The 25,783-nt window shown below is 39.7% G+C and overlaps 1 protein-coding gene across 1 annotated transcript; it reads left to right on the top strand.

The window, feature by feature from the left end:
• On the top strand, positions 1 to 25,425 carry GLRX3 (glutaredoxin 3). Its single transcript, XM_042787756.1, has 11 exons — positions 1 to 118; positions 5,679 to 5,787; positions 8,771 to 8,845; positions 9,481 to 9,682; positions 17,162 to 17,334; positions 17,429 to 17,490; positions 20,251 to 20,308; positions 22,195 to 22,247; positions 23,494 to 23,533; positions 23,616 to 23,708; positions 25,152 to 25,425. Exons 1-11 carry the CDS (start codon positions 48 to 50, stop codon positions 25,200 to 25,202), a joined length of 987 nt encoding a protein of 328 aa, XP_042643690.1. The 5' UTR covers positions 1 to 47; the 3' UTR covers positions 25,203 to 25,425.
• The last annotated feature ends 358 nt before the right edge of the window (positions 25,426 to 25,783 follow it).

Raw genomic sequence — 25,783 nt, 5'->3', positions numbered from 1 at the left:
GTGACCCCGGCGCCTTCCTTCTTCCCCCCCCCTTTGCCGCGGCGGCCATGGCGGCGGGGGAGCTGATGGCGGTTAGCTCTGCTGAGCACTTCCAGCAGCTGCTGCGGCAGAAGGACAGGTGAGACGATGCTGGGAGAGCCCCCGCGGAGCCCCCGCGCCGGGGGTGGGCCTGGCTGGCAGGGCCGGTCTGGCCGTTGCGCTGCTCCCCGGTGGGTGCCGTGGCGTCAGGTCCTGGGGGGGAAAAAAAGGCGGTTTTGGGTTTTTTGTCCCGGTCTTCATTCCCCCCTTCCCCCTCCCCCCCCCCCCCCCCCCCCCCCTTAAAAAAAAAAAAAAAAAAAAAAGTGGCTCCGCGGTCGCGCGGAGCGGCCAGAGCTTCGGGGAAGGTGGGTGGACGCTGAGGGAAAAGAGGCCCGGTGCTGCCTCCGAGCCGAGTAAAACCCTCGAGGGGAGATAAAAAAGCTCCACGACAAATTAACAGGTTGGGGAGGGACTTCAGGGTTGCTTCTGGGCAGTTTATTTTTTTAAGCACCCGTTTCCTGAGTCTCTCGGAGAGCTGAGGCGTTCAGGTGGGGAGGGCTGGTGCAGCACCTTCTGCAGGGGATGGGGAGGCTCGGTGGGCAGGTTGGCAGGAACACTGTGTGAAACAGAACTGTCGCCTAACCTAAGATTTGATTTTATTTTCTCCTGAACCCTGAGGTATCAACAAAACAAACAATTACCAATAATATTTATCAATAAAACAACATTTGTGGTGAAAACCGCAGTGCTAGATTGTATATCAAGAAGCAATGTGAAACTGAGTTTTTCATCTCTCGTGCAACAGGGCTGGTTTCTGGTTAGTTTGTTTTTATGCTCTAATAACGAATAACGGGGCTCTTGGCACAGAGCACTGATTCTCTGCAGCTACCAGGCAGTGGTTCTTGGTCTGGGCTGGGAAGTTTTGGGCACTGATCGTTTTGGGGGAAGCTCTGTGCTCATGTTTGGCTTTGGTAGGAAAGAGTCGCAATAAATGCTACTGTAATTAGAGATGAACAGGTACTCAGGTCCCTTACTGAAGACAGACAGGTTTGGCTATCAGCTTTGCTTGTCTTGTTGAATCAAAGGTGTAGTCACTACTGTTACATCTTTTAACCCACTAGCTGAGTATGTATTTGATTAGGTCTTGCAAGGCGCATTAAAAAAAGGTGCTGTGTCAAAAATGTTCCCACATCACTTAGCTGCTGCATTAGCAAGTGGCCTTTAAATGAATAGGGAGAGAAAACTGATTGAATAAGTGGTTTAAAATGGATGACAAAGCTTCCAGCATCACATTCATAAAGACAAAATGAAGAGACATAGAAAGGTTTAGATTATGAGAAGAAGAATAAGAGATTCTTCAAAACTTGCTGCACGACTTTCAGTTTTCTTTTCTGGAATTACTCTTCAACTGGATTGTTGTGTGGGGACATCCCAGAGGAAAGTCAACACTCACTGAGACATATTGAAATGAAAATGGCTTCAGGGACAAATGCAGTATTTTGAAGTTATTTTCAACAAAGCCCTCATTCCCTTTGTCCACAGAACGTGCTTCAGTTTTCTCTTCAATGGGCTTGATTATTTTATGCACCTTTTTTTTTGGTCCCAAGATGACTTGATAGTGCTGATAACTTTTCCTCTGCTTCATCTCAAAATATTTGGCTTTGGTTTTTGTTACTGCTAAGAAACCTGCACTTACAGAACATAACAAATCCATCACATCATAGATTTTTTTCCTTTAATGGTGTCTCTGTTTCTGAGTGGTGGTAGAACTTTAGAAATATACATTGTCTGACCTAAGGTACCTTCTGTATTTAGATTATCAAGTTAATTTAGAAATTAATAATGTAAAAAAAAAAAAAGTAATTTTAAACACTCGATAAAGTGGGAAAGGAGAAAGTTTGTTCGAGCAAGTATTCTTCTCTTTAAAGATAAAGCTTAAGACAAAAAATATGCTTAACTTTTAAGGCTAGACCTAATGCTATTTTACTGCTATATTTTTTTTCAAATAGGCTTCCTGATTTTTCCAAACTAATAGCATTGCCACTAATGGGCTGCAACTGCCAGCATTTTACATTGACACTTAATTTCATAGGAGTTCTTGTTTCAGAAAATTATTTTTTTTGACATCAAGTTAAGAAGCTTTGTGTTATGGAATAAGTGTAAATTTCAAGGTTTAATTCTTTTCAAAATGTGTCTAGATCATACAGTTGCACAAGGTGAACTGAGCCAATGTCTTAAAAATTACTGACCGCTTCTATCGTTGCTCCATAATCTATTGCTTTAATTAGACTGTTTTAGAAAAACCAAGTAACTTGGGCTGCCTGTCAGAAAGATTATAAATACTTCTAAAATACTTGTGTCTTGGCCTAAAAGGGGCGTGACCTTTGGAGTAATTATTTTCTGGATATCCCTATTGGAGAATGTCTTGCTATTTTCATTCTGCAATCAACAGGCCCTTTGTTTTAAAGGGATACTTTGTGAGTCTGTCTCAATCAATTTTTTAAAAAAAAAAAACACTATAGAAACAAGACTTTGGGCTTTTTGTTTCTCCACAGAAAATGTGTGATATGTCCTTCTGATTTTTCTTCTGCTACGTAAGTTTAAAAACAGTTATTTTAAAGAAAGTTATTTTTGGGCCCACAACTTTTCCTCCAAAATGTGAAATATAAAACGATACAGGAAGAGAAGCTTCGGGACTTGGTATGAACTTTTTGTTACAATCCTCTTTAATAGATAACAGTAGAGATTTTAAAAATATCCCGATTGAATGTAAAAAATACTTTGTTTAGAATTACTTGTGTGCTTCATTTTGCTAACTATTTTCTTCCTTTCTTAATGTTTTGAATTACTCTTGCTATTTTTTCAAGTTTAATTTAAAGTGCTCAGGTACCAAGAGGCCAGTCTAATTGCAAAATTAGACTTGTTCTGTGAATGAATTTGTCAAAAAAAAAAAACCAAACAAAAAAACAAAAACAACAACAACAAAAAAAAAACAAAACCAAAAAACACTGCAAAGCCATTGGTGCAAATTAATTTAAAGCATGTTCTTCATGAAGATAGAAATGAAGGGCACTGCAGCAATATGTTGGTAAGGAAAGCATAGGCTGTGATGGGATGAGGATTAAATAGCCATGTGATTATTCCTCCTCTGCTTGCCATGAGCTGACATTCATGTGATCAGATGTGTCCCGCTCTGCAGGCTAAGTTAAACTGAGCACCTGTGAAATAACAAATACTTCTTGGTGGCAGGGAGGGAGTATGCATTCCTGTGTTCAGTTAATGGAAGGAAAGTGCAAGTTGGATACTAGTGCTTTGGCCTGGTGTGTAGCCACTGTGCTCCATTTATGTTCCTTCTTCCACTACTTGTTTCTAGGCAGTGGAAGTATTCTCTTGTCCTACTTGTGTTTGAAGAGATGTAAAAATTATTTTAAGTGTACAGGCAGTGTGCTGTTGTAATGACAGCTTGACAACTTCATACTTCATCCTCTGTAATTGTAAAAGCTGTAGTAGATCTAAGTAGGTCAGACTGTTGTGTCATAAAACTTGATTTAAAAACAAAAATATTTTTGTTCATCCTTGATCTGTTTTTAACAACTTCTGCGCTCTTAGCGGTGTCAGTAAAGAGTACGTACGGTAAGGATGGTATCGGGGAGGGCTCAAACTGGTATTTCAAATGAAGGTAGTGCAGGCAAAGCAATCCTGGAGCAAAACTCTGAAATTCCCTGCATCAGAGCTTGTCTTCTGAAATATTGGACTGCTGCTGCTTTTTGAATTTTCAATTTTTCTGTCTGTTGTGCCTGGATATTCTCATACATATAAATAATTTCACCATCTCCCAACCTACCTAATTATTTTCACCTCATTACTCCGTGGCAAAAAATGTTGGTTGCAGCATGACGTGAAGTGCTTGTCCCCATTGGCTCAAAAGTCCTAATTAAAATGTGTCTGTACGAGCTGACAGCTGTAGTAGTGTTGGGAAGAGCTGTCTGCTCCGGGGGCAGAGAGAGCTCCTGCATGACCTACGTTTGCTCTCGAGCTGGGCCCCACAAAGAGCGTTGCTCTAACATTTGCATGCTGAAACGGAGTTTTGCACTTAAGGTTTTACTCTGAGCAGTGAGATTTGGTTTCTCAAGGAGCCCATATCAAATCCCATTTATAAGGAAAGAATAAAGCACTTCAGTGAGCCTTTACTGGGGTTTAAATGCTAGTGTCAGCTGTGAGCAGTGAAATCAGTCCAAAGAAGCCTTACAGGTATTTTGCTGTAATTAGAGGCGGTTTGCCTTTGGTGTCATTGATGTTGGTGACTCGTGTACAAGAGTGTTAGAAGAATCTATGCAGATGACAGCCCTGGGGAAGATGTCTTGAACTGTTTTTCAGCTCAGGTCTGAATTTGCGTGGCTGGTACTTGCAGAAGAATATAACTACCTCATTGTTCCATAATTTAAGTTTCTACTAGCCTGGAAACTTTGCCAGTTTTAATTGGCTTTTGAGGCAGAACCATGCTCTGACTGATTACATGATGGAGAAAAAAAAAAAAAAAAAAGAAGGTATCCTATTATATTTCAACCAAAATTTTCTAGAATTGCCTTGGAAAATCAAGTTTATGAATTTTAAAGTTCTGTGTCTGAATTGAGTTCAGCTGTGTATTCAGAGTCTGTGGTCAGATAACACAGCTGTTAACTGTTCCAGTATGAATGTTGTACTGCCCTCAGAGCTATTAGGATTTATAATGAACTTTCATTATTTAGTAGTAAAAGACACTAAATGGCTTCTGTGGCTTTGACTTTAGCAAACCTGGAAAATGGGATGGAAAATCAGATGTAAATATCAGTGAGAACTACCTCATGGTTCCCAATTTGGTGGGATTTCTGATCACAGGTGTCACGTCTCATCTTTAAATGCTGTGTATAATCAATACCAAACATTCAAGGAAACCTTATTAAAGCTGGAAGAGGGATAAGAAATTGAAACTAAGAAGAGCAGGAAAATAACATTCCAGCATAAGAATACTGTATTTTTAGAAAATTCCCAGTAGACTTGAGAAGTTACTGCCTCATTTCCTGGATACGTAGTAAAGAGGATAAAAGCTGTGGTGCAGCCTCTGGTGTGAAGCTGCGGCGCTCTGGAGTGTCCAGAGCTGCTGAGGCTGAAGAGCTGGCCCAGCAGAGGAGAGGAGATGGGGGGGGGCCCGGGGGTGATTCCAAGTGCTTGGCCTGCAGATGTTTCCACATCTGTGTCCTGTAGGGTATGACTGCACCGGTAGCGTTTCTGCTCGTTCTTCTCCCTGTCTGACGTTCATACGGAATGAGCTTTTGCTCTCTAAATACAGGATGACATTTTAATTTGTATTGCGTTACCTTAATAGTGCTGGTTGGGTTTTGGAATATTTCCTGAAAAAGCGCTAAAGTCATCCTCAGTGCAAGTCATAGAGAACATTCCTGGTTTCACTTGTTTGTTTTTCTTTTTTCTCAGGAAGGTGGTGTGGGGGGTGGTTGTTTTATCTTTTTTTTTTTTTGTTGTTGGTTTTTTTTTTTTTTTTTTTTTTGGTGTGCGTGGTTTTTGTTTGTATATTTTGGGGGGGCGGCATGGCATATCAAACTTCTATATTACAGATTCTTTTTCAAAAATAAGTGCTGTTACTATTTTTTTTTCTTTAATAGGTCCCTCGTAGTCGTCCACTTTTGGGCGCCATGGGCTCCTCAGTGTGCTCAAATGAATGAGGTTATGGCGGCACTAGCAAAGGAGCACATGCAGGTTGCGTTTGTGAAGGTAAGTCAGGCAGCTGAGCATGTTTTAAACAGAGAAGAGCCATTATTACAAAGTATGAGTGAAGTATTACAAAATATAGGTAAAGTGTTTTTTTAAATTAATCTGTGTCTTCACATTTAACTATGAGTTGAACATATGCAAGAGGTGCATTAAACATCTGTGGGATGAAAGTTCTAGGTTCATCTTCCAAAACATGATATTGCAAATTTAAATAACACCTTCATTTTATTGTGCTATTCAAAGTGGGGGGAAAAAAAGAAAGAAAAAAATCATTCTGATAAGGTACAGTGAAGGATTTTTTTTTTTTTTCACTAGCTACTCCACCTAACAAATAGGCTTTTAAATTTTTCTGTACCTGCAGTGTCTCAGTCCTACAGTTCTGTAGATACCCGTATTTTTAAAGCATAATTTTTATCCCTGGATTTGAGATTAATTTGGGAACACTGTTCTTTTCAAGTGTGCTGGGGATTTCGTTTGTTCCCATGATATTGGTTAGCTAAATAGATCTTGGAATTCATAGAGATTTTCTGTCCTGTACTAATGAACAGCAATCTTGATGAAGTTTAAAGGAAGGTTAAATTAAGTCCCTGCAACATTGTCACTCTGAGATGACAGTTATATAGTGCTGGATGGTATAAACACAAATGAGACGCTGTATTTTTCCGTTATTGTCTGCACATCCTAGTAAGAGAACCAGTGAGGAGAGAGAAATGAATTCACTTCATCAACATGCTGTTCGTTTTAAAACAACTTTCTCTTGTTAATGAGACACTTCTGTGATTATGAGGGCAGGGAGTAATGGAGCAGCCAGCTGTGTGTGAGTATTTTAATTTGATTTCTTACAGCCTTTAGGTTTTGTGTTTTTTTTTTTTTTTTTAATGATTCCTCTCTCAGTTGGTATTTCTCTTTGTGAAACAGGAGGACAGAACTATTTTAATGGTAGTATTTTATTACTTAGAGTTTCGAAAGACTAATTTTCAACATTTTGAAAATTCAGGATGCTTAAGCTTATATAGAGCTGGTGTAGCTTTTAGTAGGCCCAAGAAGAATTGAAAACTCTGTTGCCTCTTTATTCATATATTATTTATTTATAACCTTTATTATTCAGCTGTAATTTATTTTTTAATAACAAGGTTCTAAGGTGATCAAGTATTGCAAATTGTGGCACCTCCTTCCGTCCCCCCCTCCCCCTTCCAATATTTGGTGTCCTTGTTTAGAGAAAATAAATTACTGAAAGACTTGGGGGAATTTTGTTGATATATGGATGGGGGGGTGGCTCCTCACGGGGAACATGTTTGATTTTTGGAAGTTCTTTGTGGGATTTTGGTCTCTGTTCCAGTATAGCCAGTCTGCCCTTTAATTGGCAAGAACCTGTTAACTCGTCAGTTGGTTACAGAGGGTTACTGCCTTGCAAATCGTGAACAGTTATGTGTTAGAACAGAGCTAAATAATAATGAAATTAACTTCAAAACTGTCAATAAATCCTGAAGTCTTTCCAAATGTAATTTCTCGTTTTAGTTGTTGCATAGCCTAACTCTTAAGATCCTTGACTTGGTTAAAATGAAAGTGTCCATATCCAGAAACAGCTAGAAATAATGTTTTGGAAAGTTGTACCAATAAGAGCAAGTTACTGAAATATGAAATTAAATCTGTTCTGTATGTGTGAACCTCACCAGAGTGGAACAGAAGTATCCAAGAAGGTAGGACATTTTACTAGAAAAGAAAATTAATATTATAAGTAGAAGTCATTTAATCATTTGCCACTTGAAAGAGAATAGATAATTGGGATCTGTTTACAGCTTTCAATTTATAGCTTTAGTTTCTTGGTTGATCCTGATGGATTGATTTACAGAAATAGAGGTGAAGCTTAGACTCTCACTTTTGACTCATTCTGCTGGGTTGTTTCTGTATTCAGGGAGTTCGTTGAGAGCCTATATAGCCGAAGCAAATCAAAACCTGCTGTAATGCTGACATATTCGGAGGTTCACTACACTTCCGTTACAGTGAGAACAATCAGTGTTTTCTAAAATGCGTAAGGATGGACAGGGACAGGCAGGAGCAAATTGTTAAGTAGTTCTCTCCGCTTCTTGGCGAAGTGGCGCTGTATGGTTGGTGGAATAAGAATTTGAAAGGCTTTTTGTTCTGTACACTGGATTTCAGGTTTCTGTTTGAAAGATTTAGATCTATAACCACTTTCTAACCATTAACTCTGCGGCTGTTGCAGAGCTAGCACCTTAAACAACCTTGTACTAGATCTTCTGTCACTCAAGCAAGCTTTTAGCCTATGCACAGAAAAATCACAAATTTTCAGTTGATCAAAAGATACATTTTGTTGTCAAGTTACTACATTATGTAATTTCAAGGTATGCCTTTGAATGCCGAACAAAGTTAGAACAGGTAATCTCGGCTTGCCGCTCAATGCTCAGTAGCCTTGCAGGAGTTAAAAATAAAATTCAGTAGACATCAATAGCTTATTGAAGAAACACTCCTTTTTTCTTCATAATTTGCAGAAGGCTGCAAATGTCAGTCATGATGTACTGCCCCTTGAAATTAGTCAATAGAGCAAACAGCAAGAATTGCTGTGGGCAGAAAATAAGCACTGTAATCATGACATAACTGGGGTCAATGATTTATGGATTTCAATATAGTAGTAGCTGCATATGATTGAAAATTTACTAGGTCAGTAGTGCACCAAAAATTTTATTTGCAGCCTCCGGGCATCTTTTGAAATGTGCAACAAAATAAAAACCTCTGAACCTGTTTTGACACTCTGTAGGCTCAGTGGATGACACGCCAGCCCAGTGAGTCTCATTTAAATGCAAATGTGTCACAAACTTCTGCATCAAATCCTTTTTAAATGTATAAAATGCCTAGAAGAACATTCTAGACAGGATTGACATCCACAGTCAAAATTTCAAAGAAGATTATGAAAATAATCTTTTTCTCTTCTTGTTTTGTTTTTTTTTTTTTTTTGGTTTTTTAGCTGGAAGCTGAAGCTGTGCCTGAAGTATCTGAAAAATATGGAATTAGTTCTGTTCCAACCTTCTTATTCTTTAAGGTAAGAGAAAATGGATTTAAGAGAAAATGGATTCCATGTGGACTCTTAATATGTATACATTTTTAATACTGCTGCCAGAAGAGCAGAACCTTAAGAACTTTCTCAGTGAAGAAACACTTTTGTGTCTGATCTAAGTCTATCCAGTGAAACCTAAAAAGTAGATAGAAATGGTTCTTATACTTTACATGTGGTATTTCAGAGCTTCCTTAATGGCTTTGGGATTCTTACGTAGTTTTTATTTTCATTGTTGTACCTTGTATTGGGTCAAAATATTTTCAGTAATGTTTCCTTGTCTAGCTACATGGCAAAAACTCAAGTAAATAATCTTTTGGTAGAAATGACAAGTCTGTTTGGGTCGCATTTGCCTGTGATACAAGTCAAAACTATTTTCTTTAATAAAGTCTTCTAATAGCAAATTTGCTAGCATTAACAGTAGCCAGCCAAGAGAATGGTCTGAGTCTTGGAACTAAAGGCTGGCTAAAAGATCAATACACTAATCCACTTTGCATCTGAAAATCTGTACTTTATATGGTGGTTTTACTGTTTGTTTTTTTTTTTTTTTCCTTTTTTTTTTAATTACAGTACAAATTCTGAATTTAATCCTTTAACACAAGGCTGTGTTTTGGTTTCCTTAGAACTCTCAGAAAGTTGACAGATTAGATGGTGCACATGCCCCAGAGCTGACCAAAAAAGTGCAGCGCCACGCGTCCAGCAGTTCCGTTTCCGCTGGCTCTAATGACAGTGCAAAAGAAGATCTTAATGTGCGTCTAAAGAAACTCATCAATGCTGCCCCTTGCATGCTGTTTATGAAAGGGTCTCCAAAAGAACCCCGCTGTGGTAAGGATTTTCTGAAGTTCGTGTTCACTGTGACGGGGCTTTCTCTGGGCAAGTTGTCAGGTTTATTCACTTTTGGGGAGATACATTCCAACGTTTTTTTGCACTTCTAGAAACATTAATGAAAGTAGCTGCATATAAGCAATATGAAAATAGAGAATTGCTTTTCCTTTAGTTGAATTTTGGAAATGGAATCACAGAGATTAGGGGCTTTCTGAAGAATATGTGATGTGCAATGCTATCCTTGGACTAGGACACTTTTCCTGAGGTAGCTCACTGCTTATTCATCACATGCTTTCTGCAAGTTACACACGTTGAAAACGTAAAATAGTCTGAAGAGAATGTTTCAATTCAAGGAATAACAAGGATTGACTAACATCAGGGATCACTGTTGCCGTTTGGGAAAAAGAACATAAAACTATCCTGGCTGTTAAAATTGAAAGACTGGTAGCATGTGGAAATGCCTTTTCTTAAACCTAGTTCTCTTAACTCTTGCTCACTGTTTAGAGCGCTTGGTTCCTAACTAACTCAAAACGTTGATCTATATGGAAAGCACATGAACAAATGTTAAAAGACAAAATTTTTAAGTACTATGAAGCTGCCATCCTTCTGCTCCTGCAGTCTCAAGAAGTTGCATTGATTCCTTTGCTAAGCAAACGTGTATCCTGGGCAACAGATCATACCGGCTATGTTGATGGGCCAAAGAGATGAAGGAATTGTGAAATGTAACGGAAGAGTAAGAAAAGAATGAGCAATAGCTAGCTCCTTAAAGCCAAGCTCCTGAAGAAAGGCCTGTGGCATATATTTACAGAACCAATAAAGAGAGAACTGCTCAAAAAGTTAAATTGTCATGCAAAATGTTAGTTATTTGTGTCTAAAAACAAATAACGAAAATACTTGTTTGGTCCATCTGTGCATGACTTAGTAGCGTGCACAGGCTTGAAAGATTTCTCCTAAATGTTTCTATATCATGGCAGAGATACATGTGAACTAAATGTGTACAAAACAGTTTGAGGAGGGAAATGAGGACTTGTGGAACTATTCTTTTTGACCCCCTTCTGATAAGGGCTAAGCAAGTGCAGCCTGGAGACAAAGCAGTGCTGCTTGTGTCTGGTCAGGAGCCCAGGAGTGTTTGGTTCGAACTGTTGGTGGGGTGATTTATTGATGCTGTATTCACATAATTGCCAGATATGCCCGTGGCGTGCATGCGCTGCTGATCTTCCAGCAGTGGAAGAGCTCACCATGGTTTTAAGTATTAAATTCAGTTAGGAGCTTCAAGTGCAGACATCCTCATTAGCTGCTGCTTGTGCTTTCTGCTGGAGTGTGGCCAGGAAGTTTTGAAAAGAAACTGACTGGATAATTATGTAAAGGGAAATGGATGAAATGGTGTAAAAGGACTTAAAATAATTTTACATGTTCTGTCCATTTATCTTAATCTAGAAGGATTCAGTTTGTTGTATTATCATGTACTGTTAAAAAGGAGAAAAGGGAAGGATAACAATATGGAACGCATTGATTTGGTGAAGTGAGAATAATGCAGATTTGTGGTATGACTTGCCAAACAACCTTGGCTATTTTGCATTGTATCTGTGAAGGCATTCTATTACGAGAGAATTACTTATGTCGTTCTATATAGTTCTGGTTATTGAAATTGAGGATTGAGTCCGCAGAGTAAATAAGAGTGCTGCCATTATTTTCAAATAGTTTTGGGTCAGGACCAGTGCTTGACAAACGAGGGAGCGGAGCAGAGTGGTAACAGCGGTGACGCTGCCGCGTGGGCCTTGTTGGGTTGAATTACAAAGAGCAGCTTTGGGCTGATACCGTGTGTACTGGGCAGGAAAAGAGGAGAGTCTGTCTGTCAAGCGCTGTTAATTGGAGGGAGTTTAGTGTAGTGCATGCTGCCCTTTTCGAGAAGGAGGGCTTATATGTCAGCGTCATGAAACAATATTTGAAATAGTGGTTAAAGCACATCAAATGTTTGAAAGAGAGATGGTTAAATCGCATCAAGCAGGCGTGTCAGCCTGGGCCGTGCCCTGCAGAGGGTAACCCTGCCTGGACAGGGTGACAGGAGTCTTGTACCTCGGACCAGGCTACTTCAGGTTGATGAAGCACTTGCTTGGGGCTTTGTGCAGCTTTTCTTATTGCCTCTGCCCTCCATACCCAAGTGTACTTGCAGCTGCTTTTAAAATATTTGCATGCCGTTCTACAATCTGCTTTTTCAGGTGTTGCTGTAAAAGGGTGTCCTGGGTTTGAGTGAGTGGTGGAGTTTTTTCGGTGGCAGGGGAGGGGGCTATAGGGGCAGCCCCCTGTGAGAAGCTTCTTGAAGCTCTCCCAGCTCCAAGTCAGCTCTACCTCTGCATCAAAACTGAGCCCATCAGCTGTGCCTCTGCGAGAATGTATTTAAGAAGGGACGTGGTGACGGGCAGTCAGACTCATGAGGAGGAGTTGCTGCAGCTGCGTGAACACCAAGGCCAGTGGAGGAACGGAGGAAGAAAGGAGGGGGGAGGTGTGCCGGAGCAGAGACCCCCCTGTATCCTGTGGTGAGACGGCAGGGCGGCCCCCCCCTGCCACCCATGAAGATCTACAGTGGAGCAGACATTGATTTATGGCCTGTGGCTTCCGCCTGAATGATCAAGGTTCTGTGCCTGAAGAAGGCTGGGGTCTTGTGGGAAAAGGCAGCCCCACTGCTGTAATTCAGTGCTGGGAGGATTGCAGCATGCGGGGGAGTCCCACGCCGGAGCAGCTCAGGAAGGGCTGAGGCCGTGGGAGGGACTCCAGTTGGAGAAAGTTGGTGTCCCACGCTGGAGCAGTGTAAGGAAACGCTGCGGCCTGTGGGAGGGACTCATGTTGGAGGAAGTTTGTGGAGGACTGTCTGCTGTGAGAGGGGGACCACGATGGAGCAGGAGGAACAAGTTTCGGACACTCCCCTCACCGAAGATGGAAGAAGCGGCAGCACTGCCTGCACCCCCCATTCCCTGCCCCTGCGCCACTGGGGGAGGAGGTAGAGATATCGGGAGCAGAGCTGAGCCCGGGAAGAAGGGAGGGGTGGGGGGAAGGTGTTCTCAAGATGTGGCAATGCTTCTCACTGTCCTACTCTGTTATGTGTTGTTAGTGTCTGTAATAAATGTATGTTCTTTTTTTTCTTCCCCTAACGAGCCTGCCTTTTGCTCGTGATCATAAAAGGGGGATTTTTCCCCATCCCAGTCCTGTCTCAAACCCCAAGCCTGGCTCTCTGTCCCTTCTTATTGCCGGAAGGAAAAGGAGAGAGAGCCGCTGCGTGGTTGTTGGCTGCTGACCAGGCCCAAACCACAGCAAAGGGTTATAGAAATAATGAGGGGAAGTGCGAGATCCTGCATGTACTGAGGCTTCCCGTGCTGTACTGGGCTTCTGCTGCGTTGATATCTGCACAGTTTATTTTTCTCCTTTTTGCTTTTCTAATTTCAAGGCTGCTCTTTCATTTGAATGCACTAACAGATCCCCGAATCACTCCAGTAGAAATAGTTTCAGAAAAGGACACCAGCTTTCAGAATTTCCCTATTCATTGTGTTGTTGCGTATTAGCTTGGGATTCTAGCAGTTTGCATTTGCTCCTGTGAAGACCTGATGAAGTGCTGTCTATTGATGTGTAGATAATTCTGTATTTGTATTATGTAGCAAATACAGTTACAGGTATGTGAAAGCTACCTCTCAGCATAGGACTTTATGGGTAACTTTGTACGAATAGAAATTTTGGCTTATTCTGAAGTAGAATTGTGAAGTCTGTCTGTAATAGAGCACTGCTCAGATGAGCTCCAGATATCTGTGAGTACGTTTGGGGTGTGTACAGCTGAGGTTATTCAGACATACGTGCTCTGAGAGTCACTGCCTTGGATGCTAACGTGGCACTGCGGTCGCTCGCGCCGCGCGTCGTCTGAGCCAGCCTCCCCGCGATCAGCTGGCAGCGCCGGCACACCGGTTCTGCTTTGGATTTCTGTGGGTGCTCAGTGGAGAGCTGGTTTTCTAAAGGGCATGGAGCAGAATGCTAGGCAGACTTGGAAGTTATACAGAGTAAAGACCCTTTGCTGGTTTTCATGTGTTTGAATTTTTGATGGGAGAGAATTGTGAGACTATTTAAAAAAAAAAAACAAAAAAACAAAAAACAAACAAACAAAAAAACAACAAAACCAAAACATACCACAAAAAACACAAACCAAAAAAGGCATTGTGGCATCAGGTTAGGTACCTCGTCATAAACTCAATGTGGAAAGCAACTTAAGAGTATAACACATGTTCATTTGCATGTCTTAACATGATAAAGTAGATATTTCATCAAGTTTTCGGTTCTTACATTCGATCCCTGATACTCCATGAAAAGTGCACAGGAGGTACTTACCTAAATAGGTGTATGCATTAAAATTGGAAGGATTAAAATGTAGTGCAATGCATGAAATACCTGAACTTACAGCTTTTAATTTTGCAGTGAGATACAGTGCCTGCTTTGGACTGCTGTGATAGTTTCTGGCAGCAGTTGGGTCCATTAAACTTCCTCGAACAGACAGTGTCTTTTGCAGGGTGAAGGTCATGTAATGTTTTGTCAAAGATGATATGGATCTGTTATAGCAGCAGTAGGAGTTGTAAAAATAGAATTAAATAAAAGGAGCCATGCTAGTTTAAACATGGAGATATTTTTGAATCGTATCTATTTTGATACAAATAATAGACTTGCACTTGAGTCTTTAGTGCAGCTGGCAAGTAGAGGGAACCCTATCCAGCAGTGTATTTTGGGATCTTCTTGTAGTTTGTAATTTCTTTGTTGGAAAAGCCAGCTAAGCATGGTGTAAAGTGAGGCTTGTCCCCTTGGCTATGTGTTTACTGGCAGTTGGATGTGGTTGCTACGTAAGTTGCATTATTTCAGCAGATTCATTTGGACTGTGGCAGTATTTGTTTATTTGCTTCGTCAATACAGTAATTTATTTAGGGGGGTTTTATTGCTGTAGTATCTGGAGTGGCATTTGTGATCATCTAGATAACCGCCTTTTGTTAGCAGTTTAATTATTCCTTGTAATGCGTGTATAGCATTTCTTCAGAAATTCAACCTAAATCTTTTGTTATGAAAGTAAAGCTATTCTGGCACTTTATCCCTAAGCATAACACTTCCAGAGTGCTACCATAAGCCTTCAAAATGAAACACAACCAATCAATCTTTCTAGTTTGCATGTAATTGCCTACAGCTAAAATAAAGCTTTTTTTTTTTCCCCCCCAGTTCCTTACAGTGGTAATAAGTTAATATATTGGCGATGGAATAACCATCAGCAATCAGCCTTTAGCTGTTTACTAATGAACTCCCAGATGTATGAAGAATTTCAGAATCTGTGTTTTACTTCAGGCTGTACACGAACTTAACACTTCAGTTGTAGAAAGAAAAGCAACTTAGCTGCCATACATATAAATACTGCTACTTCATATCTCAATAAATTGCACATCATGAAAACTGCAGAAAGCTGTAGTAAAAATCCTTATTGTAAAAACTAATAGGTGGGCTTGCAAGCTGAAATCAAGGGTTGTTCTTCCATGGCACTTTGATTCTTTTTCCCATTTAGGTTTCTTTATTTTTTTCTTCCTTTATTAAAGCATTTAAGGGTTGTCTTTTTTTTTTTTTTTAGTATTTAGAGGTTTTCATTTGTCTGCACAGCATTTGTTGGAATTCTTTGAGGGAGTCAGTAGGATTGCAAGGGCATTTGATTCCAAACCAGAATGAGTTGGCAAAGATATGAGAGACACATTATTATCACATTATTTATGGACAAATTCTCATGGATCCTTTTTGCAAGCTGTATGATAGTGTTGTCTGGGAGGCTTCTACTGCCTTACAAGGGCTGTGCAGGCAAGCAGCGGGGGCAGGTGTTGGAATACTTTAGGTTAAAGACCACATATTAGAAATGAAGCAAAATTCCACATTTTTCCAGTGCGTTGCAATGTACTTAATGTCTTTTTGTGATGAGCGTAATTTTCATAGCAGAGCAGATAGGCCGTGGAGGAACAACGAAGCTGCAAATCGAGATGTGATCATCAGGGCTAAAGCTGAAGGCGTTGGCTTCCTTGTGAAGGGCAGCAGAGCCCTTCTCGCCCGGTTTTCTTACGGAGTAGATGTGTGCAGCACACTGAGGTGGCCAGTCGGCTGCTGCCTTCTCTGGAGGACAGGTCGTGCTTCTGGGCGGTGGAGGCGTGAGGTGCATGAAGGTGATGATGAACATCACTCGGAGGTGTTTCCTTTCAGGTTACCCCGTACAGAAGGGGGTCGCTGACACGAAGGGCCCTGCCGAGGTGTGGGTGGTGTGTGAGCGTGTGTCTTGTTTTTTAAAGGGATTTTTGAAGAGTTTCTGTAGAGACTAATGATGTAAAAAAACAAATTTATCTTAAAAAAAAAAATATCAACGTGACGTTTCACTTTAATGAGAAAGATGAATTTAAAATAGAGTAGAAGGAGAATTGTTTGAAATTTTGTGTGGGTTTCCCCTTCAGTGTAAGATTTCAGTGGTTGTGGACTGTAATTCTATAATATTAAAATTTTCATACGTTCAACTTTTTACAAATAATGTGATGATTTTTTTTAGGAAAAAGATGCTTAGTTACATAAGGGAGAAACTCTTCTTCTCAGGTTGGCCACATAATAAACTTATAAAATCTGGATGACTACATGGTGATATTCAGTGCTTAACATCCTGCTGAGAGCGTGTTGTCAGAGCAGGCCATAATGAAGATCTGTCGTAAAGGAAAACAAAACGTGGTGTCAAGGTGTCACAGCGGGTAGTAAAATAATATTAAGTACTCATGTGAACATCAAGAGTTTAAAAAAAATAAAAAGGAATCTGCCTTTTACCATGAAGTAGGAAAGGATATGCCCTTAAAGCAAACGTAGTAGAAAACATTATTAAAGCCAAGTTTCTGAGTTAAACTAGTGACACAATAGTGGGTTTAAATCCTGGTTCCCACTTGGTGTGCCAACTTTATCCACGTTTGGTGTAGGAGAAGTTCAGCAGTAGCTGGAGGAACAAATGGCAGGGGCAGAGGAAGCGATGTGCAATTAGAGAAGTGAAAAGGCGGCTGCTGAAGATGCTCTTATGGTCACTGAGAAGCTTTTATCCTTTGGGAGCACTCAGGGAAGAAGAGCTGGAAAAGACAGAATAAGGGAATACCTTTAACTTTGCTTTAATGGTATATTGGAACAGCAGAGATGCTTTTATGAAGATTACTTTCTGTGTAGCTCTTTAAATAGAGAAGCACCAAGCTGTCCATGTACTTTGGTTTCGTAATTCCAGTAATCGATATGGTTTTTGTGCTGTTATGATATTTGAGGCTATCGATAGAGCAAAGAATAACACACTAGAGCTGCTTTGAACTTGCTATCTAGAAGAATTGTGTTTTTCAAGTTCATTAAAGTTTAGTGCAGGCATGGGAATGCTTTGCTTAAAACTGTATGTAATTCCTCTTTTTGTGTTTGCAGGTTTCAGCAAGCAAATGGTGGAGATACTGAACAAACACGGGATTTCATTTAGCAGTTTTGATATTTTTTCTGATGAAGAAGTTCGTCAGGGGCTGAAAACGTATTCTAATTGGCCAACTTATCCACAGTTGTACGTGGCTGGAGAGCTTATAGGTGGAGTTGATATTGTCAAGGTTAGAAACTGAGAAATTCTTAAACTTGTTAGTTGTCAGAAGCATGTTTGTCTTGCTTTTTACATCTGGTTTTTCTTCTTCCCAATCTCTCCAGGAACTCGAGGCATCTGGAGAACTGGACACAGTCTGTCCGAAGGCACAGAAGTTGGAGGACAGGTGTGATGTGTTATGTCATTATTTTAAGGGCGTCTATTTTTGAGGTTTCGGATATGTTTGTTTATATAGGGGGAAGCCCCTATATAAATTCCTGTTCCTTGACTTTATCTGAAGTGTGTCAAGATTTTCTTTAATTACAGAACTCCTGCAGTTGTTTAATACATTTCTTTTTCTATACAGTAAGCATTACTTAATAAAAGCTACACTGTTATATATGTATTAAGCTACACTGTTCCAATAGGCTTTACTTATTATATTTGTAGTTTGTTAACTTCTAATTATAGCAAGAATATAGAGATTTCTTCTTTTCTCTCTTTCAGAATTTATTGTTTAAAGATGACTGGGAAAATAATCCTTTAAAGCTTGTGTTAGCTTCATTTGGCATAGACTTGATAACTATGATCTCACTGGGGAAACCATCTAAGCTTGTCTCCTCATTTTTCTTGATTACTCATGTCCATCGGTTCCTGTTTTCTTTCACCTTGGCGACATGAATATTTGCTGCAGCAGCAGGAAATGTGTTGTTTCCAGAATTAGATGTAATACCTAGAAACCAATTTGTCCTCCTTTAACCTTCCCACGTGAAGATTCACTCCTGTTTGAAATTCTGACGTGCCCCAGGCAGTCAGGCTCCAGATATCTGACAAGTCATTCCGTTTGAGAAGTTAATAGTAGATGGGGCGCTTTTTTTTTTTTCCTAGTTTTTATGTGACTAGTGCCATTAAGACATGCAAAGAGGGGCTGGTTTACCAAGAAGGTGGCCTGTACCTTGAAGGCAAATACGTTAGCACAGATTCCTTCTTGCTGTCTGAGGAGGGTAGGAGCAAGTTTCACAGTGCTCTAGATGTGACTGGTTCTGGTTCTTTTGCCTTCTCAGCACAGTGGAGATACAATTTAATGCAAGGTATTTCAATATGGTGATAAAGTATATTTGCTTTAATAGCTGTGTATCTGTTAATTGCTTATTAATTTATTTTATGGCTGAGGCTTACCTTTTTTTACTCTAGTAGGGTAACTTTTAAATTGTTTCAGCAAAGCCACAAAAAGCAATGACAACTGTTTGCAGTTTGAGATTAAATTATAGGTAAAGATGAGATTGTCTCAGTATAGCCTTTTAAAAACTTCCTGTAGAAAGTTTCCTTTAGTTTCTTCCCTCCTTCTTGCAAACTTGCATAAGCTACAACTCTTTTGAAGTTATATATAGTATTTTGCTTTGCTTAATCTTTTTTGGGGAAATTAAAAATTAACAAACCACAAATATAGTAAGTATGGGAAATGTCCTCCACTTACCTGATGTGTTTTAATAGCTTAAAATTGTTGATGTGGCTGAGTGTCTCCCTGAAGGAGTAGCAGCAGCATCTTTTTAACAGGTGTGTGAAATTTTTATCAATTTTATCAAATTTTTATTCTAAAAGTGGCCTGAAGGAAAGCTCACTTAAAAATTCACCAGACAAGTCACAGGTAGCTGCTGCCTGTTGCCTGTTTTGTTCTTCATCTTTTAGTAGGTGCTTGTTCCTTGGATTATCGTGTGACAATCTTTTTTCTGGTGATGACTGAAAAGTTCTTTCTCCATGACGCAGATTAATTTTGATTTGTAGCCAACCTCATAGTTCTGAGCAACTGACGTTTCCTTCAAACTATGTTCACTCTATCAGTCACTCGTAAGAAAAACCCCGTGAGGTGGTTATTCAAATGTGTTAAGACTTAATAAGATGAAGGACTATCAGTAGTAGAAGCTATTTAAGACTAAATGATGTTCTTTTACTCAGTGTTTGATCTCTTCGCGTCGATTAAATGCATCTTCTTCACTTGAAAATATGCTTGGAAATGGACTCTGGAATTCAGCTTGGTTTCAGGAGACAGATCCGGCATTGGGGACCCAGCTCAGTTTGCTGCAGCTCACCCTTGCTGTAGCTGTTAGTTTAGCTGTCGCTTTTAAACCTAGCGCCAACTTGGCTGGGAAAATTATTTTGAGGTTTACACGTGCAAAGGCTGTACGTAGGTCACCAACGAGACTTTGTTTAGTTTTCTTTTGCAAAGACCCTGGATTCTCCAGTCTCAAATGTTTTTGCATTGTGCGAGTCCTGCAAAGGGACCTTTCAGGGAAGGTGATCACCTGTTAATGCATTTTGTAGAGGGTAGTTTGCCCTTGGCGGGAGCTGTTGGACAGGAGTCTTCGTTAACTTTTTCCACCAGTTGTCACGGCCTTTCCTAAAAGGAGAGGGAGAGAAGGGGAGTGTCTGAGGATTGTGTGCGTAGACCAGAAGTGGACAGGGCACCACAGAGCTCTTCCTGAATTTCAGCAGTGATTTGTCCTTAGTCCGTAAGTCCGTAGATCTTATGGCTGATGGACACTAGGTATGGCTCTGACCCTGCAAAAAGACATTCTCCCACGGAGAACAAGAATTGCTAAGCATTACATTCAGTATGTGAGAAAGCAGGATGTCACTAAATACAGACATCGTATGTAAAAGATTCTAAAATGATGTTTCTCCTTAAACTTACTGCTGCTTGATACTTAGAGGTCAATCTAGAAAAGTAAGTTGGTGCTCTAAAAGTAGCAGGGTGGTTCAGATTCATTCACTGGAGTTCCTGTAAGCAATTTAAATGAAAGCATTATTATAAGCAAGTGTATTAAATGCATTTGGTAATGCATTTAAGTTGCTATCTTCCCACTTCTGCATTTTATTTTCCTGTCAGAACAAAGCTTGGTATAATAACTGAGCTGGTTTATGTCTGTCTCTCTTGTGCCTTTTGCAGGCTTAAAACCTTGATAAACAAAGCTCCTGTGATGCTTTTTATGAAGGGAAGCAAACAGGTAAGATCAACTGTTGCAGAATATAGTATATTTAAACAGTGACAATTAGCTTTTTTTTCCCTTGCTTAATGAAAATTGCTGGTGATGGGAAGTTAGTTATTTGTCTTTTTATTTGGTGTTTCTGTAAGCCATAGAAGAGCAGTCCCTCTTTTACCTGATGGATATGTATTGCTAAAATGCTGATAGCTGTGTTCAGGAAAATCAGGGAATGTGATACCCTGCAGTGACGTCTGTCAATTGATCTCCAATTCTGGAATGAATGGAAGGACTGTGCCCGTCCTTTTGCTCTTAGCTATTGATTGCCTTTGCGGATAATGGAATTTCTTCTGCTGTTACAAGTGCTTGCTGCTGCTCTCTGTCCTCCTTGAGGTATACACTGAGCGTTGCCCAAAACTTTATCTCTGGATGCATGTTTCCTGAAATTTTCCTCTGACCTAATTGGGTTTGGTGTCCTATCCATTTTCATTTGTCTGACTTTACTAAGTTTTCACAACTGCATTTAAAAAAGGCTGCTAGATGTTTTTAAGGCTAAAGTGTATTGCTACATACCGTAAATGTTTCACTTTTTTTTTTTTTTTCATGTGCATGGAATGGTCTATGCCTGGTGTCTTTAAGCTGCACTTCATTATCTTGCTCACTGAAATAAAGATAGAGACTGGAGACAGACAACTGCTAACAGTTAGGATTAAAATAATAACAAATGACTGTAAACCAAAAGGTCAGTCTATTCCTTTGTGTTGCATACTCAACAAAGTAACCAGGGGATAAATTATTCCCCTTTGAACAGCGAAGCACTGCAATTCTTCCTGTCAAAATTCCGTAAGCGGCACCTAACTCATTTTCCATTGGAGTGGTGTACCCGAAGCAATAACTGTAATTAGTGATTGCATGTTACAAGAGTCGTTTATACGGACTTTTTTTAAAGGGATACACGGACAGGGGGCTGAGCTCGTTCATGTAATTGTTCTTTCCATTTCATTTTCTCATGCGTTCCCTGAGCCTTCCCCGTTGTACTAACGACAGATGCTTTTAGGATTGTTGCAGGCTGTAGGACTGAGGTGTTTTGTAGCCAGTGGAAGCCTGTGAGTTCTGCTGACTCACTGAAACAGTGGTGATGAGCTAATTGGGCTGAGGTCTTCCAAACACACACTAGTGTCTCCTTTAAAACCCCTGTCATGCCTACAAAAAAATAAGAGTTTGGGCCGGTTGCTTAACACATTTTGATTTTTTTTGTTTGAGCTACCAGTGGAATAAAATCACCAGTAAGAAGGGATAGTCTGGATTAAATAGTCAATGTCTAAAAATGGGTGGGTGGTCTGTGTCCTTATGCTGTCAATAGGAAGAGTTTGTGGGAGATACTTTCAGTTATTAATTTCACTTGGGAGTTGCTGTACATGCGACCTATTTATCAGTTGACTGTAGGTTGCTACTGTCTCCAGAATGGTAAGTAAAGGGTAGTGTATGTCTCGGAGTAAACCACATCTATTTTACGAGTGCATGTAAGGCACTTGTACCCGTCAAACCTATAGCTTTGGCTTTTTGAACGTTCAGGAATTAATTGAACCTAACTAGTTTTCAAGACAGTACTGCCAAACCTGGGAAGCAGATTTGCCTTGTGTCACTTCCCACCACAACCGAGGAGAGTGTTTAACATTATCAGTGTTTCCATTTATTTCAGCAGAGTAGATGAAGAAAGAGATACTCAGAACTGTTTAAAGCTCAAAGAGTATAAAGAAGAGTGGAAAGGGGATTAGCAGTATTGCTTATCCAGTCAGGTTCATCACTAGCAATAAACTAGTAATGGCTCTAGAGTAGCTTGAGGACTTGGGATTTTGTGGATTAAATAGAGCAGATATGTTTTAACGTGTGTGTGCTTTGCGTTCTAGATCGCAAAATGTGGATTCAGCAAGCAAATTATAGAAATCATGAATAATACTGGGTACGTAAATGGTTTGGTTTCGTTTTTTTCATTGAATTTGGGAAGCCGGTTCTGTTTTAAAAGCTACATTTTATAAATAGAGTGGAAAATATTAATGGAAGACTTCCCCAAACGTAATTTTCTTTAAGAGTATTTTGAAGTATCTTTGTGAAAACCCTTAGTGTAAATCCCCACCACACTCATTTGATACCAAGTGAAATGTGGTGTGTCAGATACTGCTACTACATAGTGATTGTCTTGCTCAGATTGAGGAGTTTATTGCATGTGATGTTTTTTTTTCTTTTTTTTTTTTTTTTTTTTTTGCTGTGATTGTTGACATGAAAGAAATGCTTCCACTCTGATAAGCAACTCTTCTTAGAGAGGTCCCTCTTGATCTCTTTTCTTAATCTCGAAGCCTCTCATCCAGCCTCAGTTTTCCTCTTCACAGCGGTTCTTTCCGTGGTGAGATTAATATCATCTTCCTTTGAATAAACTCCTGTTTCATTTGGGCTGCTGGTTAAGCAGTTGCCTTGAGTACTAGATGTTAGAGTGGGCTTTTTGAGATAATAGGTAACTATATATCAATATACAACTTGGAAATAAGTGGCAGTTACTCAAATCATTGTTCCTTGTCACTGGCCTGTGTCCACTTGCTGGTTATTGAAGATTGTCAGTTCTTAGAACACCAGGAATTGCATGGCAGAATTCGGACGTGAATCAGCCAGGAATCAAATTTACACAGGCATTTTATTTTTGTGGTTTTAAGCAAAATGAAGATGGTGAAATAGCTGTAGATGGTTGATTCCTTAATAAAAACCTCCAAAGAATATGTGTGTGTGTGTGTTTTGTTTTGTTTTTTTTTTTTTTGTTTTTTTTTTGTTTTTTTTTTTTTTTTTTGTTTTGTTTTTGTTTTTGTTTTTTTGGTGTGTGGTTTTGTTTTTTTTTTTTTTTTTAAGCTAATAGTGAATGGAATTACTTCGAATGCATTTTGGCCAATTAGAGCCTAAGCTTTGCGGCTGAACTTTTTAGTGTGTTACGCTGTCATCTGCATTGTACCGAGTTTCCCATGAAACTGGACAGTTTTTACATTTCAGTTCTTGGTGCATAAGGTGCTGCCTTTTTACCTCCTATTGTAAGTTAATTCTGCCTGATTTGGAAGCTAGCTTATAAACCTGCCCATTTTGAACTTTTGAGGGTTTTACATTGCAAAACGTCACAGTAGATGATTTTGTTTCTTTTTTTTTTTTTTTTTTTTTTGCTTTCCTAGCGTTGATTATGAGACGTTTGACATACTGGAGGATGAAGAGGTAATTCAGCTTCCCCATCATTGAGGATTTCACTATTGCTTTTCCTAAAGCTGATGTTTACATTTAAGGTTATTTTTCTTAGGTGCGGCAAGGATTAAAAACCTATTCAAACTGGCCAACGTATCCTCAACTATACGTGAAAGGTGAACTTGTTGGAGGGCTGGATATTGTCAAGGTAGGAATAGGGAGAATCTTGCTCAAGGTGTAAACTGATCATTTGTTTAAAACTGTAGAAATGTTTTCTGCCCATAACATACAGGAATTCCTAGATTTTTGAAACCAAACGAGTTGGTGTTTTTTACTGTGGCTTCTATTAGCTCAGCTGACGGTTGAAAGCAGCTCTAAATCTCTGGCGTTCTCCTATGCCGAGATTTAGCAGTGAAATGTATTTTCTTGACAGCAGTCAGTTACTGTTACTGTAAAGACCATTTTTACCCCGTGGGTGCATTTTTACAGGTTTCTCTTCCTAGTTTTACTTCTGACATTGCTTTTCTCAAATAAGGTGGGTGAGACGTTTTTTCCTAGCAAACAGTCTCATTCCTGGAAGAAAGTGAGCTTTATTGTAGTTGTTCGAACAGACCCTGAAGCAACAAAAATAGATCTGCATCTGTTACTGTGGTTTTTGATTTTTGTAACAGAGCAGGCACAGTGTTCTAAACCCCAAATACTCCTGAGCCCATTCTTGTCTGAATGTTTTATAGGCAATTCCTCAGACGTTGTAACTCCTGGGAAGACACAATCAATAAATCTCATTTAGTTCTAAAAATACCAGTATTACTTAAATTATATAGATTAGCTTGATTTTATTTATTTAGCAAGTGGGTGGGTTATTCCAGTGATCAGCAAGTGTAGTCTTGGGCATTGCAGAGATACTGCAAAATACTTCTCTCGCTGGTATTTAAATGTAATTTGTCTCTTTGCATTGTTGGGCTGTATTCAGTTCACGCTATCTTGTACGGCTAGATGAATGTTGTCAGTATTTTAAAATGCATTCCATAATACAGCATAATATTGTAACAAAACTGAGGCAGTCGTTTCTCTTGAGATGTGGGGAAAAGAATATCTCCTCCATGCTATTTTAAAACTATTTCCTGGTGTTATCTAGATCTTTCGTAAGTTAACAGCCTTATAATTTGAATTTAAACCATCAGGATAATATGGGCGAGCACCTCTTGCTTAGAACTCTTACAAACCTTGTACTGACTTTTTTTTTTTTTTTAATGTGTAGCAGTAACAAAATCTATCAGTGGATGATCACTTTTTCATTTTGTGGGAGGCATTTTGGGTGTTGTAAGATTTTGTGTATGCCTAAAATATCTTGAATTACATCTAGAAGGAGATATACCGGGGGATCTACCCGGCGACGTCGATAACAAGCGATTCTTTTGAAGGAGCATCTTTCCACTAAATACTTTTCCTCTCTGACTAAACAGACACAAAATAGAACTTACATACAACATGGTGAACTTAAAGTCAAGAGGAACCTCCGTGGGTGACCCGGTGCCTTCCCTGCTCAGCCGGCCGTGGGCTTCCCCACCCCTGACCCGGCCCCGTGGCCGCCCTGTGAGCACAGTCACAAAATGTACGGCGAGAATAATTGCTTTATATTTCTTTGCAGGAGCTAAAGGAAACCGGTGAATTGTTGCCTATTCTGAAAGGAGAAAATTAATGGAAAAGGACATCAATGGGAACCGGAATTCTTCCAACAGTTACTCGTTTATAGATGATATTGGAGCAATATACAGCTTAGCCTTGTGGAACCGATCGGGAGTAAATAAAGACAGCTTGCATACAGTGTGTGTTTCCCAGGACCATGCTACGTGTGAAAATGTGTTTCCACTGAAGATACAAAAATGATACAAGATCTTCAAATAAAAGAGAATGCTAAAGAACTTTGGGTTTGTTGTTACACTCTTTCTGTGTGTACTCACTGCACCTGGGTGTTTGAGTCCTGGCACCACTATCCATTGCAGCACTGTTCAGGACTAAATTGCATCTTGGGCTCAGCTCTCATTAGGAGAATATTAATGAGTATACCTCTGTGGTATGGAGCACAATAATTTTCTGTCCCTGTTAGTAATTGTTTTCATGTCTAGCGAGTGAGAGAAATACTATTGAAACCTTAATCCAATGCACCACTAGGAAGTTGCTATTAATGAGTTTCAGCTGTATACGATGCATCTTCATTATCGACGTAGGTACAGTAATTGTTAATTTCAGATGTTCAACCTATTTTAACATAGCTTTTTG

This window comes from Tyto alba, unplaced genomic scaffold (genome assembly GCF_018691265.1).
Source record: "Tyto alba isolate M040663 unplaced genomic scaffold, T.alba_DEE_v4.0 Super-Scaffold_1, whole genome shotgun sequence".
NCBI classification, from domain to species: domain Eukaryota; kingdom Metazoa; phylum Chordata; class Aves; order Strigiformes; family Tytonidae; genus Tyto; species Tyto alba.
The sequence above is the reverse complement of the archived record's forward strand: the minus strand, read 5'-3'. Positions and strand labels throughout refer to the sequence as shown.